We start from the raw sequence: 15,280 nt of genomic DNA, 5'->3' as shown, positions 1-15,280 counted from the left end.
GTTATGATTGTGATAATATTTGGAGGGGTACAATTTGGGTAACCAGAGACAGTTCAGAGGTGCTGGCAATATTTAGAGTTATGATGTATGCTTCATGTGACTGTGTGTACACACATGTATTAAGGGTGTACCTGTGTATGTATGCACTAGTATGTAGTGATGTGTAAGATATAGAAGCCCAAAGGCTGATGTCAGGACATTATTCTTCATGTTTTTGCACCTTATTCATTCAGGCTGGATCTCTCAGTCACACTCAGAACTTATGCTATGTCTAGTCTTGCTGGCTCTCTACGCTTGCTCTAGGGATCCCCCATTTCCTTCCTGGGAAGCTGAGATTACAGGTGAGCTGCCATGCTCACTCAGATATCTGGGAATCTAGACTCCAGTCGTTACATACAGGCAACTCATACTTTAAATGTTGTGCCCTATCTTCATGATAGAACACTTAATTTGAAATAGTATTCATTTGCTTTTTTTTTCTTGTTCAATGAAAAAAATTAATCTCAAACCCATTTCTTGTTTTTTTTTTTTTTTTTTTTTTAAAGGCTTACTGTGATTTACTTCTGCTTCTACACCACCCCATCCCATGTGTGTGTGTGAACTCAGGAGCTAAAATGCTTCATTCAAATTACTTTATCATTCAACATGATTCAGTATCTATAAATTAAATTACCTCATTAGTTTTTATTTCAAACTAAGTTAACAAATAATTTCAGAAATTACTTCTGAAATCTACTGGCATTACTATAAAATCAAACTACACCCTGCATGAGTGTATGCGTGCGCACACACACACACACACACACACACACACACACACACAAACACACAAACAAACACACACACATACATGAGGCGGGGTAGACAAAGAGGTAAATCACAGTAAGCCTTAAAAAATAACAGGAAATGGGTTTGAGATTTATTGTTTTCATTGAACAAGAAGAAAAGCAAATGAATATCATTTCAAATTAAATATTCTATCAAGAACTTATGGCACAACAGTATATGTATGTAAATAAAACTCACCGCAAACTGCCTTTACCCTTACCTTTGTTAACCTGGAAATACAGTAGTAACTGCTAAAATGCCAGTTAAAGTTTTTGATTTTTTTTCTTAAGATTTATATTAGTTTTTCTTATTTCCTATTCATATCTGTTTTCACCCCCATTTCAACTATGTTTCAGAATCCAACTCAAGTTGGAACAGCTCTTCAGGTTTTCCATAATCTGGGGACTTTGAAGGACACTGTTACCAATGTTGTGGATGGTTATTGCGCTGCTTTGGAAGACAGTATCAACAATGCATTGGATGTCAAAGTTTTGACTCAGCCTTCCCAGTCAGCTGTGAGAGGTATGGGGATGGTTTATATTTAGCTCCTTTATTTATTTATAACTGAGAAGTTCTTTGAATAGTATGTCAGGCACTCGTGTTTCAAAGCAATCTAATGACTCATTTTTTAGTAGACAAAAAATGAGAGGAGAAATTATGTTTCAGAACTTATTTATAAGTTTTGTGTATAGTCAGTGAATTGAATTGGCCACTTGGTATATTCAGAACCTCTAGATAAAGATGTCTAAGATGTGGCATCATTTAGTTGGAAGGAAACAGATATGAAAAAGAACAGATCATATTTTTCTTCCTAAAGTCCCTATCCTGATGTGCTTTTTATTGGGAAGGAAAACATCTTTAAGGAATGCCTTTTCTATATTAGCTTTCTGGACTTTTCCTTATAATTTTCCTATTTAATAAAACAGTGGTTAAAGTAGTCAAAATGGAGAAAACCCTTGGGAGACTGACAGCAATGACAAGGTGTAAAGAAAACAGCTACTGAAAGGTAGACTTTAGGTGGCCCACAGCCCTAACTTAATACTCTGACCTTCTTCCTGCTGCAATGTGTAGTGTCACTCATAGGCACAGCACACTTCTTCATAGAAGGTGAAAGACCGCTCATTGTATGTGTTTCTTCCTGCCTGTACTTCGTTTCGTCTTCCATTTCTTACCATGTAGTCTAGAAGAAAAGAGTGCTCAGCTTGTCATTAAATTCTATCCCTTCTCGGTTTTGCTCAGCTCTAACAGAGAATTTTCCCTTCTCTGACTTTCATTTTCATCACACAATTGTCCTATTGTGTCATCTTTAGCAGAGAGTCAAATATATCTTGACTTTCCTTTTTTTTTTTTTTTTTTTTTGTTTTGTTTTTTTTTGGTTTTTCGAGACAGGGTTTCTCTGTGTAGCTTTGTGCCTTTCCTGGGACTCACTTGGTAGCCCAGGCTGGCCTCGAACTCACAGAGATCCGCCTGCCTCTGCCTCCCGAGTGCTGGGATTAAAGGCGTGCGCCACCACCGCCCGGCATGACTTTCCTTTTTTTAATTAAGGAATTTTTTATTCATTTTACCTACCAACCACAGATTCCCCTCTCTTCCCTCACCCCACCCTTCCAGCCTTCCCTCCTCAACCCACCCCACCAATACCTCCTCCAAAAAGGTAAGGCCCATGGGGAGTCAGCAGAGCCTGGTACATTCAGTAGGTACAGGTCAAAGCCCCTTCCCCTGCATCAAGGCTATGCAAGGTGTCCCACCATACGTAATGGGCTCCAGAAAGCCAGCTTATGCACCAGGGATGGATCCTGATCCTACTGCCAGGGGCCCTTAAGCAGATCAGGCTACACAACTGTCTCACTTACACAAAGGGCTTAGTCCAGTCCCCTGGAGGCTCCAGTCCCACTAGCTTGGTTGTCTCTGTAGGTTTTCCCGTCATGATCTTGATGCTCCTTGTTCATAGAATCCCTCTTCCCTCTCTTTGACTGGACTCCTGGACCTCAGCCTGGTGCTTGGAGTGATCTCTGCATCGGCTTCCATCAGTTACTGGATAAAGTCTCTGTGGTGACAGTTAAGGTATTCACTGATCTGATTACTGGGGTAAGCCAGTTCAGGCACCCTCTCCACTATTGCTAGTAGTCTCAGCTGGGGTCATCCTTGTAGATTTCTGGGAACTTCCCTAGCACCCAGTTCCTCCCTATCCCCAAGATGGATCCCTCTATAATGGTATCTCTTTCATTGCTCTCCCACTCCATCCCTGTTCCAGCTCAACCATCCCATTCCCTTATGTTCTCATCCCCCTTCCCATTCCCTCCATTGCCACCCCTCATCGCCAGTTTACTCATTGGGATCTCATCTATTTCTCCTTCCCAGGGTGATCTATGCGTACCTCTTAGGGTCCGGCTTGTTAGCTAGCTTCTCTGGAGCTGTGGGTTGTGGTCTGGTTATCCTTTGCTTTACATCTGTTATCCACTTAAGAGTGAGTACATACCATGTTTGTCCTTCTGAGTCTGAGTTACCTCACTCAGGATGATATTTTCTAGTTTATTCCATTTGCCTGCAAATTTCATGATGTCATTGTTTTTCTCTGCTGAGTAGTACTCCATTGTGTATATGTACCACATTTTTTTTTTTTTATCCATTCTTTGGTGGAGGGGCATCTAGGTTGTTTCCAGGTTCTGGCTATTATAAATAATGCTACTATGAACGTAGTTGAGAATGAGTCCTTGTGGTATGGTTGAGCATTCCTTGGGTATATGCCCAAGAGTGGTATAGCTAGGTCTTGAGGAAGATTGATCCCAATTTTCTGAGAAACCACCATACTGATACAAATTTGCACTCTTACCAAGAGTGGAGGAGTGTTCCCCTTGCTCTGTATCCTCTCCAACATAAGCTGTCATCAGTGTTTTTTATCTTAGCCATTCTGACAGGTGTAAGATGGTAGCTCAGAGTCATTTTGATTTGCATTTCCCTGATGGCTAAGGATGTTGAGCAATTCCTTAAATGCCTTTCCGCCATTTGAGATTTTTCTGTTAAGAATTCTGTTTAGTCTGTAGCCCATTTTTTACTAGGATTGTTTGGTATTTTGATGTTTAGTTTCTTGAATTCTTGATATATTTTGGAGATCAGCCCTCTGTCAGATGTGGTGAAGATCTTTTCCCATTCTGTAGGCTTTCATTTTGTCTTGTTGACAGTGTCCTTAGCCTTCCAGAAGCTTTTCAGTTTCAGGAGGTCCCATTTATTAATTATTGCTCTCAGTGTCTGTGCTACTGGTGTTATATTGAGGAAGTAATCTCCTGTGCCAATGTGTTCAAGACCACTTCCTACTTTCTCTTCTAGTAGGTTCAGAGTAACTGGATTTATGTTGAGGTCTTTTTCCACTTGGATTTAAGTTTTGTGCATGGTGACAGATATGGATCTATTTGCAATCTTCTACATGTTGACGTTCAGTTATGCCAGCACCATTTGTTGAAGATGCTTTCCTTTCTCCATGGTACAGTTTTGGCTCCTTCATTAAAAAATCAGGTGTTCATAGGTGTGTGAATTAATGTCAGGGTCTTCAGTTAAATTCCATTAGTCCACATGTCGGTTTTTATGTCTGTACCAAGTTGTTTTTATTACTATAGCTCTATGGTAGAGCTTGAGGTCAGAGATGGTAATGCCTCCAGAGGTTGCTTTGTTGTACAGGGTTGTTTTAGCTATCCTGGGTTTTTGTTTTTCCATATGAAGTTGAGTATTGTTCTTTCAAGGTCTGTGAAGAATTGTATTGGCATTGCATTGAATCTGTAGATTGTTTTTGATAAGATTGTCGTTTTTACTATGTTAATCCTACCTATCTATGAGTATGGGAGATCTTTCCATTTCCTGATGTCTTCTTCAATTTCTTTCTTCAGAGACTTAAAGTTCTTGTCATATAGGTCTTCCACATGCTTAGAGTTACCCCAAGGTATTTTATGTTATTTGTGGCTATTGTAAAGAGCGATGTTTCTCTGATTTCTTTTTCAGCCCATTTATCATTTGTATATAGGAGAGCTACTGATTTTTTTGAGTTAATCTTGTATCATGCCACATTGCTAAAGGTGTTTATCAGTTGTATGAGTAATAACATCTGTTAGATCCCTTATTTCTCTGTTAAGTTTCAGTCTGGCAAATCTGTCCATTGGTCAGAATGGGGTGTGTGGTGTTTGATGCATGGTTTAAGCTTTAGTAATGTTTCTTTTACATACATGTTTGTCCTTGTATTTGGGGCTTAAATATTCAGAATTTAGACTTTATCTTGGTGGATTTTTTCTGTGATGAATATGTAATGTCCTTCCTGATCTCTTTTGATTGATTTTAATTTGAAATATATTTTGTTAGCTATTAGGATAGCTACACCAGCTTTCTTCTTAATTGGAAAGTCTTCTCTCCACCTTTTGCTCTCAGGTAGTGTCTGTCTTTGAAGTTGAAGCATGTTTCTTATATGCAGCAGAAGGATGGATCCTGTTTTCATATCCATTCTGTTCACCTATGTCTTTTTATATTGAGTCCATTGATATTAAAGGATATTAATGGTGAGTGATTGTTAATTCCTGTTATCTTTTGGTGGTAGTGTGTGTATTTGCCTTCTTTGGGATTTGCTGCTGTGTGGTTATCTATTGCCTGTGTTTTCATTGGTGCATCTAACTTCCTTAGGTTGGCGATTTCCTTCTGGTGCTTTCCGTAGTGCTGAATTTGTTGATAGGTATTGTTTAAATCTGGTTTTGTCTTGAAATGTCTTGTTCACTCCGTCTTTGGTAACTAAAGTTTTGCTGGGTATAGTAGTCTGGGCTGGCATCTGTGGTCTCCTAGTGTCTACATTATGTCTGTCCAGGACCTTCTGGCTTTCAGAGTCTCCATTGAGAAGTCGTGTGTTATTCTGATGGATCTGCCTTTATAAGTCACTTGGCCTTTTTCCTTTGCTGCTCTTTATTCTGTATGCTTAGTGGTTTAATTATTACGTGGACTTTTGGGGGAGTCTAGTCTATTTGGTGTTCTATAAGCTTCTTGCATCTTCATGGGTATTTCCTTCTTTAAATTGGGAATGTTTTCTTGTATGATTTTGTTGGATATATTTTCTATGCCTTTGAGTTGGTGTTCTTCTCTTTCTTCTATCCCAATTATTCTTAGGTTTGGTCTTTTCATGGTGTCCCAGATTTCCTGGATGTTTTGTGTTACAACTTTTTTGCCTTTAGTATTTTCTTTGACTGACAAATCTATTTCCTCTATTGTATCCTCCACGCCAGAGATTCTCTCTTCCATCTCTTGTATTCTGTTGGTTATACTTGCATCTGTACTTCCTGTTCGTTTACTTAGATTTTCTATTTCCAGCATTCCCTCGGTTTGTGTCTTCTTCATTTCTTCTGTTTCAATTTTCAGGTCTTGAATTGTTGCCTTCACCTGTTTAATTGCTTTTTCTTTATTTTATTGGCTTTCTTTAAGGGATTTATTAATTTCTTCCCATTTTTTTTGTTTGTCTTTTCCTCAGTTTCATTAAGGGAATTTTTCATTTCCTTTAAAGGCCTCTATCATCTTCATAACGTTATTTTTAAGGTCACTTTTTTCTGCTTCTTTTATGTTGTGATGTTTAGGTCTTACTATTGTAAAACTGCTAGGTTCTGGTGGTGCCATGTTGCTCTTTATCCTATTGATGTATTTTTGCACTGGCGTCTAACCCATCTCTTCCTCCAATAGGTGCAAGAGGTGCCTGTGTCTGAGAAAGCTGCTCTTGGTCCACTCTGTTCTTGCCGTGTCTGTATCTCAGGCTGCCTTTCTTGGTCCAATCTTAGCTCTTGGTGTAATTGGTACTGACAGATTCTTTGTCTCAGGGAGCTGCTCTTGGTTTAAATCAGAGCTGACGAATTTTATGTTTCAGGAAGCCACTGAGGTCGCAGGGGCATGGGTGAATGTGGGGTAGGGCATGGGTCTGGTAGATTGCAGGGTCCAGTGGGGGCTGTTGGTGGGGAAGCTAGCCCGCATGAGTCTTCCCTGCTGGCCAGCAACTGGGACAGTGATGGTTGAGGGTTCCTGGAAACAGGTTGTGTCCCACAGCCTAGGTCCTAAAGGTGGGAGAAGAGTTACTTACCTTTTCAACTTCCCTTTCTTTGACTCTGCTATCTCATTTTACTACTCTACCAAAAAATTTCCCACATTATTATCTGTAGTAACTGCATCATTTTCCTCCATATTTTTATTGAAGGCACTCTGACAATTGCAGAGTAGTCCTGGAATTAAACAAAAATGACCATGTAGATTAATGATACTTCTACTGCATAAATAATACAAAAGAATTTCATCTTTGCTGGGTAGTGATGAAGCACACTTTAGTCTTATCTACAGAGTAAGCCCCTGGACAGCCAGAGCTACACAGAGAAACCTGCTTGAAAAACACACAAACAAAAAAATTTCATTTTTGTACATGACCTTAAGCAAAACTGAACTCATAGCTCCTGAATCAATTATACCAATGAAAAGGAACACAAGAATCTTAAATCTCAACTAGATTTTTAAAGGTATGCTTCAGCCTCTGAATAGGTTCATATTCATACAATTACCAAGGGAGTTTATTGGAAAGAAATCACCAAAGGAGATTTTCCTCTCAAATTTTGCTACCAATTATTTTCAGAAAGTTTGATATAATGTTTAAATTTCCAGGAGCTGTTTAATCTTATTCCCTCTTTTGTTGTCAAAAACAGGGAAAAAATGAAAGCAATTATTCACATATTGTCAATCTTAATGTAAGCCTGTTTTATAGAAAGAATAAAGGGTTTTAAAGTTGCCTTTTTGTCATCAATTGAAAAGTGGATATCATGACATAATGTAAAAACTATAAGCACTTGTTCTTCATCTTCTTAAAGAATAAGTATTGTTATTATTTTTAATATGAAACGGTTTTCTTGTTAATATTCTCATATGTTGGAGTTATTTTAAATACCCATTGAAGTCATCAAGTATGGTGGAGCATTACAGCTCTTGTACATAGTTTAGGGCAAAGATTTTTATACTATAAATATTCTATAGGTTTAATATCAAATAATATTTTTAAAATATTACTTTGAATATATAAAGAACACAGAATGCATAAAGATAGCATAGTGTTGGATGCATTTAGATCTAGCATCCATGAGTGTAAACAGAGGCTTTTTTCTGTCCTGCCCTGTCCCAAGGCCACTTCTAAAAAAAATCACTCAGAGGCTTGATATCAGTTATAAATGCTTGGCTTATTGCTCAGGCTTATTACAAACTAACTCTTACAACTTAAATTAGCCCATTTCTGTTAATCTATGTATTGCCACATGGCTGTGGCATTACTGGTCTGCTGGTATCTTGCCCCATGGGCAGCTGGGTGGCATCTGCCTTGACTCCACCCTTCTTTTTCCCTGCATTCAGTTTGCTTTTCCCACCTAGCTATATTCTGCCTTGCCGTAGGTCAAAGCAGCTTTATTCATCAACGAGTAAAAGCAACACATATTCACAGCATACAGAAGGACATCCCACATCATTTCCACTTCTCTGTCTAATTAAAAAGGAAGGTTTTAACTTTAACATTATAAAATTATATATAACAAAACAGGTATCAAGAATAATAATAATAGTGTATTTGTATTTGACAAAATTAAAGAAAATATTCTATCATCTATTCTATCATCATGAGTCTGAAGTTTCATCTCTAATTTACCTTTTATCATAACTAAGGAAAACTGTAATAATAACTATATAGTCTTCAACTCCATCAAAGACCTCAGAAGGATATAATATTACCTGAGTAAACAGGAAGTGCATTGTAGCCAGCTTCAAAAATCTAGAAATGATAGAGACATCTGGCTGCCTGGACAGTCACCCAAATTTCTTCTGTAACATTGAGGCATCTATCTTCAGCCTACAGGCCTAGAGTGTCTGGCAGGATTCTCAGTGAAGCAGGAAATTTGAAGAACTGCCCCACCTATTTTAGCAAAATTCGTCAGTTGCTTTCTTCTCTGTCCTGCAAACTATCTGGCAGTTTCTTCTGTGAAGCAGGAACCTGAAGGACTGTTCCACCTTGTTTTGACAGAGTTCAGCAGTCACTTTCCTGTGGGTCAGGCATGCCCATTTATACAGCATATTGTCAAGCAGTCCAGGCAAGAACAGTTTCTTGCCCAAATGGCTAGCCTTGCCACATTGAAAGCAAACTTCATAAGGAGCTTCTCCGATGCCCATCATTCTCTTGAAGTAATTGATGTTGTCAGGAGCAGATTTGTCTCACAGTCGAGAAAAGTCTAAATTCTTAAAATATTTTAAATGCCATATTCTGTAGGTCTTTGAAGTGTTTGAAGATTATCTATCCATCTGAAATATATCTCTGCATATCTTGAAAACCTAACTAACATGACTACAAGTTTGACTACTATAGATGACTATTAATTTGTATTTCTTAACTATACTTTACATTTTAAAATGATCTGCATAAACATAATACCATAAACAAGGGTAGAAATATACATATAGTATAACAAAATTGACCTTAAATTTGTTTCAGTGAACCAAAATTCATATCAATGTAAAGTATTTTGAGATTAATAGTTGTTTTTTGGATTAAAGTAGATTCAACAATTACCTCTTTATATTATCATAATAATTTACCCTTTTCCCCATCATTTATGTATCATATCCCCCTTCTTTAGAAAGAGATCGACTAAGACTATTAAATTTGTAACTAGCCCCCTTTAAATGAAAACAAACATTTATAAATGATATTTTGGGAACTTGGGTGTAGTTTTCTATACTACTTCCTGCTGATTGGGAGATCCTGAGAAAATTTAGAATTATAGTCAAGTCCTGACTGGTATTTTTTGTGGTTGTTCATCACAGCCAGAAGCCTTGAAGCTGTTGTGGATGTTGGATCACCTGGGCCATCGTTTCCATTGGAGACCCTTGGGGCGGGGGTGGGGGGGGTGGGGGTCTTGTTCAATCAAACCTGATTTTCCTTAGCCTCTCATTTCCTGTGTAAACAAAAGCAAAACCTCCTTTACAAAGTAACCTATCTTCTGACTTAAACCTTGGACTCAAGATATGCAGATTGATTTAATTTAGCAGCCTCTGCAATCAAATGTCTTGTAGCAGTTAAAAAAAAAATCTCAAAGACAGCATAATAATATACATAATCCAGACTTTCTGTGCATTTTGTATCCCCACCTGGCTCATTTTCTTTATGTTACTTTACTCCCCTTTCTAAGGACTTTATTTTACTATTTTATTTCTATATTTTAATATAGGGCTTGTATATATATTTTCTCTTTTTTCTGTCAAACCTTAGCACTTCTTTTAAACACACAGTGACCCATGCTGAATCTGTTTTTACTGTGTTTCTTAACCCTTCGTCTATATGAGCACAAACCTTAACCCGCCCCACAGCAGCTTCCAGAGCTTGCGCTGATAGCTTAAGCCTGCAGGGATCAGCCGGGAGAAGGCTCTCTACTGCGGAGGCCTGCTGTGTGGCTTGGCTCATGGTGGATGGTGACCAGCTCTATTTCAAGGGAACCACAGCTGGCATGAGAGACTAGGAAGCCCAGTGTGGCACCATTTCTGTGTATTAGAACCTTTTTAAAGCTTTCTCTGGTTTTCTGTGGCATGTTGGGCACCATTTGTAAATGGAGGCCTTTTTCTGTCCTGCCCTCTCTTGAGGGCACTTGTAAATAATTACTCAGAGACTTGATATAAATGCTTGGCCTATTGCTTAGGGTTATTACTAACTAGCTCTTACAACTTAAATTAACCCATTTCTATTAATCTATGTATTGCCACATGGCTGTGGCATTACTAGCTGGCTGGCATTTTGTTCTTTGGGCAGCTGGCCAGGTCTCTCTCGATTCTACCCTTCTTTCTCCATGTATTCAGTATGGTTTTCCCGCCTAGCTATATTCTGCCCTGCCATAGGCCAAAGCAACTTTATTCATCAACCAATAAAAGCAACACATAAGCCGGGCATTGGTGGCGCATGCCTTTAATCCCAGCACTCGGGAGGCAGAGCCAGGTGGATCTCTGTGAGTTCGAGGCCAGTCTGGGCTACAGAGTGAATTCCAGGACAGCCAGTATTGCTACACAGAGAAAAAACAACAACAACAACAACAAAGCAACACATATTCGCAGAATACAGAGAACATCTCAAATCATATGAGACTGAGGCAGGAAGATAGTTCATGTTTGAGACTTCCTAGGCTTCATGGTGAGATCCTGTCTCAGGAAAAAACAAAACTCAAGTTTGCAAGCAAACTTGGAAGATAGCTATATAGCTATGAATAAGACATATTACAGGACCACATTCAGTAAACATAAGAAAGACATTCAACATCTTTTTAGGGGATAAACTAGTGATTAGAAACATGCAAATTAAGCAAGATACTATTTTCTCTTATTTAGTTAGCCAAAGTCTAAGACACAGCTATTAGAGGAGAGCAAAAACCCAGTATTCATATTATGGGTGAATGCAATAGTTCAGTCTCCCAACCTTAGCAGTTTGATTTCTCAGGTTAAAATTGTGTGTTCCTTATGTTCCTAACTCCCCTATAAGGATGTGTCCTAGAGGAATCTGCTACATATGTAAGTTTTAAAATATGATTGTTTTGTGTGAGTTTTCGATGTGTGTGGTAGTGCACGTGTCTGGTAGCGTGTGGAAATCAAGAAGACTCATGAAATACTCTTCTTCCTCCTTTATCTCTGTTCTGGGGATTGAAATCAGGGCATCAGGTTTGTGTAGCAGCACTCCTACCCACCTGTCCACCTCACTGGTCCAAGAATTTTTGTTACATTACTGTGTGTAGCAGTGAAAATAATCTGTGTTCTAATGGAAAAGTAGGTAAGCTTTTAAAGAATATATCACTGTAAATAATTCTCAAAAACAGAACCCAAGAAAGAAAGTTGCAGAAAAGTACATGTCTAAAGCCCCAGATTGTGACAGTTTATGCTATGTATTATTTTGGATATGTACATGTACACTAAAAGCTTAAAATCGTGGGATGATAATTCTAAATTTATGAGTTCTTTTGCTCTTGAGAAAGAGTAAAGGAAACAAGACTAGGTTAAAACAAATGGACTATTATTTCATTTTTGGTTGTGTTTCTTAAACTTGTGGCTAATATTCATATTATTTTTCTCAGTGTGCTATTTTTTTTACATCTATTTATTTTGTTTATGAGTATGTATATGGGCACACACATACTGCAGTATGTGTTGATGTCAGAGGACAACTTATAGAAGTAGGTTGGCTCTCTCCTTCTACCATGTGGGAACTGGGGATCAAACTCAGCTCATCAGGCTTGGTGGCAAGTGCATTTACCCACTGAGCCATCTTGTCAGTCCTCATATGCTTTTTCATATGTTGAAATATTTTATTATTCTTGAATCTTTTTTATTTTCTTCATTATATTTTAAATGGTTTGATTCTCATCTACAGTCTTTTTAACATGAATTCTCCGTTTCAACATTCATCTCTTCCTTCTATGGATTTCACCATATAATTGATTTTTGAAAAAAAAATGCTTTATAGACACTGTTTTTGGAGTTATCACATGGTTGGTAGTATTTTTTTTTGTCCTTGTATTTAAATAGTTTGAGCAGATATAAATTTTCACTTATATTTCCTTTCCCTTAGAATTTTGCAACTTTTTGTGGCTCAATGTGTAATGTTTGTCTTTCTTCCTGAACTAAGAAAATAATTGAAGTAGAAATTTAGGAGATAAACCTGATCTAAGGAAATAACATCACTGTATCACCTCAGAATGACTTTGTGCTCAACGTTAGCCTGCCCTTCCTCACTGACACTGATAGTGTGAGTCAGAATTCACCCTTGTGCACACAAGGATTTAGAAGCAGATATGAAGAGGCTTGGTTTTTTGCTCTGAGTCACTCCTCTTCACATGTGAAGGTCAAGTGATTGGTAGGGAAAGAAGCAAAATATGTTGTGTCTGTTTCTTCCCCAGGTAAGAGATGAGGCCTGGGAAATAGAGAGTCCCCCTACATAGACAATTTGTTCGTGTGTGTGTGTGTGTGTGTGTGTGTGTGTGTGTGTGTGTGTGTGTGTGTATTGTATGAGTACGTATGTGGGTGGATATGCTCTAGTGCATGTATGTGTAAGGGCCAGAGGTTGATGTTGAAAAGTCTTTTTGTTACTTCTCCACCTTATTCTTTGTGACAGGGCTCCCTACTGAACCTGAAACTCACTGTCTCAGCTATACTACCCATCCAGCAAGACCATGAGGGCTTTCTGCCTTTACCTCCCGGTGGAACCACAAAGATTTCCTCTTACTTTACATGCACACCATGGCATGTGTGTATTTTTTTTCATGCACATCATAGACACAATAAAAACTGTAAAAAATTAAACAATACTTTGAAAATTGAGAAAACGCCTTTGTTAGTTTATTGGTTAGGTTTCTGTTGACTTGACACAGAGTCACCTGGGAAGAGGGAATCTCAGTTGAGGAATTGCCTCCATCAGACTGGCCTGTAGGCATGTCTGTAGGACATTTTCTTGCTTAGTCAATGATTGATGTAGGAGAGTTCAGCTCATTATGGGTGGTGCCACACTGGGCAGATAGTCCTGGGTTGTATAAGAAAGCAGGCTGAGCAAGCTATGGGGAGCAAGGCAGTAAGCAGCACTCCTCCATGGTCTTCTCTTCCATTCTTTTCTTGAGTTCCTGCCTTGGCTTCCCTCCAGGATGGTCTATAACTTGTGAGCTAAAATAAACCATTTCTTCTCCAAGTTGCTTTTGGTCATGGTTTTATCATATCAGTAGAGGGGCAGACTAGGACAGTCAGCCAGAATAATGGCTTAGAGATTCACTTTACTCTACTTCTAGACTTTGCCAAAGTTCACATATTCCTGGCATCTTTTCCATGAATTTCTAGTGTCAATAACGAGCACCATCACCCCATGACCTAACTATTTTCATAGAAAGTCATTCTCAAGTTCTGTTTCACTAAGGAGATGTGGATTATGTAACTTCATACAGACTTCCTAAGTCAAAATTCAGACAAGAGTCTAGCATTCTATAATTTACCTTCTATGTTAGAGTTTTGTCACTTGAATGATGTCTGAGAGAGAGAGAGAGAGAGAGAGAGAGAGAGAGAGAGAGAGAGAGGAGAGAGAGACAGAGAGAGAAAGCAATTTTAGAAGCTCTTATGTTGACTCATATTTTCAGAGGTTTCATTCCATGCTCAGATGGCCTCATTGCTTAGGTGAGGCTGAACATCATAGTAGAAAGTGTGTGGTAGAGCAAAGCCCCTCACCTCCTGACTGCCAGGAAGTAGGGAGGAATAACAAGAAGGAGCCAGAGCCAAGGTAACCCATTCAAAAACATGCTCCCAGTGACCCACCTCCTCTGGCTCCCAGTTGTATGCTTAGAGTTCTTAAACCATTAATGGATAAGATCATTTAATAAGATCATTGGCTAGGTTAGATCCCTCATGAGCTAGTCATTTCTAGAAGCATCATTACAGGTGTGTTCAGCGATGTACTTTACTAATCTCTGCCTATTTTCTCTTTCAGTTGACAGTGGAGGCTAATCCTCAAACCTGCCTTTCAGATCATTCCAGGGATTCCTGAGTTTGAGGACCATTGTCCTTCTTAGATCATTCTGTCTTTCCATCGTCTCTCCATTATCTCTAAAATTTCCAATTCCTTTGCACCTCCTATTAACTCACCTCTTCCAGTATCCCTTATGTGTTTTCTGTAGTCATTGGAAATACTCTGATTTGGAACCAAATCCTAACAGTCATTAAAAGAGGAAGCACACCTCTCAGTGATTCTATGTGCACTCTCAAGATTCACTAAGTAGGAAATCTCTTGTCTGTTTCACAGTTGTGCTTACAATTGATTTTAAAGCAGTTTCCCACTAATGGCTCATTTGTCAGTTATCTGGTCTCTTCTTCCTTTTAATTTATCAATGGCATTTGGTTTGAGCGTTTCATAATCAAGTTGAAGGGTTTATCTGATTCTTTATTTCTTCTAAGTAAATTATTTTCCTACTTTTTGTTTGTTCTGAATCTTGCTGGCTTTTAGAAGTAGAGAATATCATTAACTAGAAATCATCCATATTTCAGGAACTCTTAGCTTCTTTCATTACTTTAATAAACCCAAATTTATGACATAGCTTATTGTGTGTCTTGAGTCTGTTAAATCTTACCAATGAAAGCATCCATTTATTTCAAATATTCTTTTCCTTCCTTTAGGTTGGCATTCTCTTTAGTCAGTTGGTTATTTCGATCATAATTACATTATCATAATACAATGTATGTAGCTTGTGACCATAAAAATCTTTATGTGCTGGTTTTTTGTTATCTTTGTATTTCCTTAACAATGTATTATGAGAAAAATAATTGAAAAAGAAGGAAGAAATATTAGTTTTGTCTCAATAAGAGAGCAGCAGACTCAGAGCAAGCATTCAGTTCAGGAGAGCCTGCTTACTATCTG

General features: G+C 38.3%; 1 protein-coding gene across 2 annotated transcripts in view; it reads left to right on the top strand.

Annotated features, from left to right (window-relative positions):
* Positions 1–15,280, top strand: part of Cog5 (component of oligomeric golgi complex 5) — a 328,847-nt gene that overhangs the window by 160,133 nt on the left and 153,434 nt on the right. For both annotated transcript variants that reach the window (XM_006989525.4, XM_076550822.1), the window contains one exon: positions 1,185–1,350. In XM_006989525.4, coding sequence (XP_006989587.1) covers positions 1,185–1,350 — 166 coding nt within the window. The remainder of the gene's footprint in view (positions 1–1,184; positions 1,351–15,280) is intronic.

This window comes from Peromyscus maniculatus, chromosome 14 (assembly GCF_049852395.1).
Source record: "Peromyscus maniculatus bairdii isolate BWxNUB_F1_BW_parent chromosome 14, HU_Pman_BW_mat_3.1, whole genome shotgun sequence".
In the NCBI taxonomy this organism is placed as follows: domain Eukaryota; kingdom Metazoa; phylum Chordata; class Mammalia; order Rodentia; family Cricetidae; genus Peromyscus; species Peromyscus maniculatus.
Note: the sequence above shows the minus strand (reverse complement) of the source record. Positions and strands in the feature narration are given on the sequence as shown.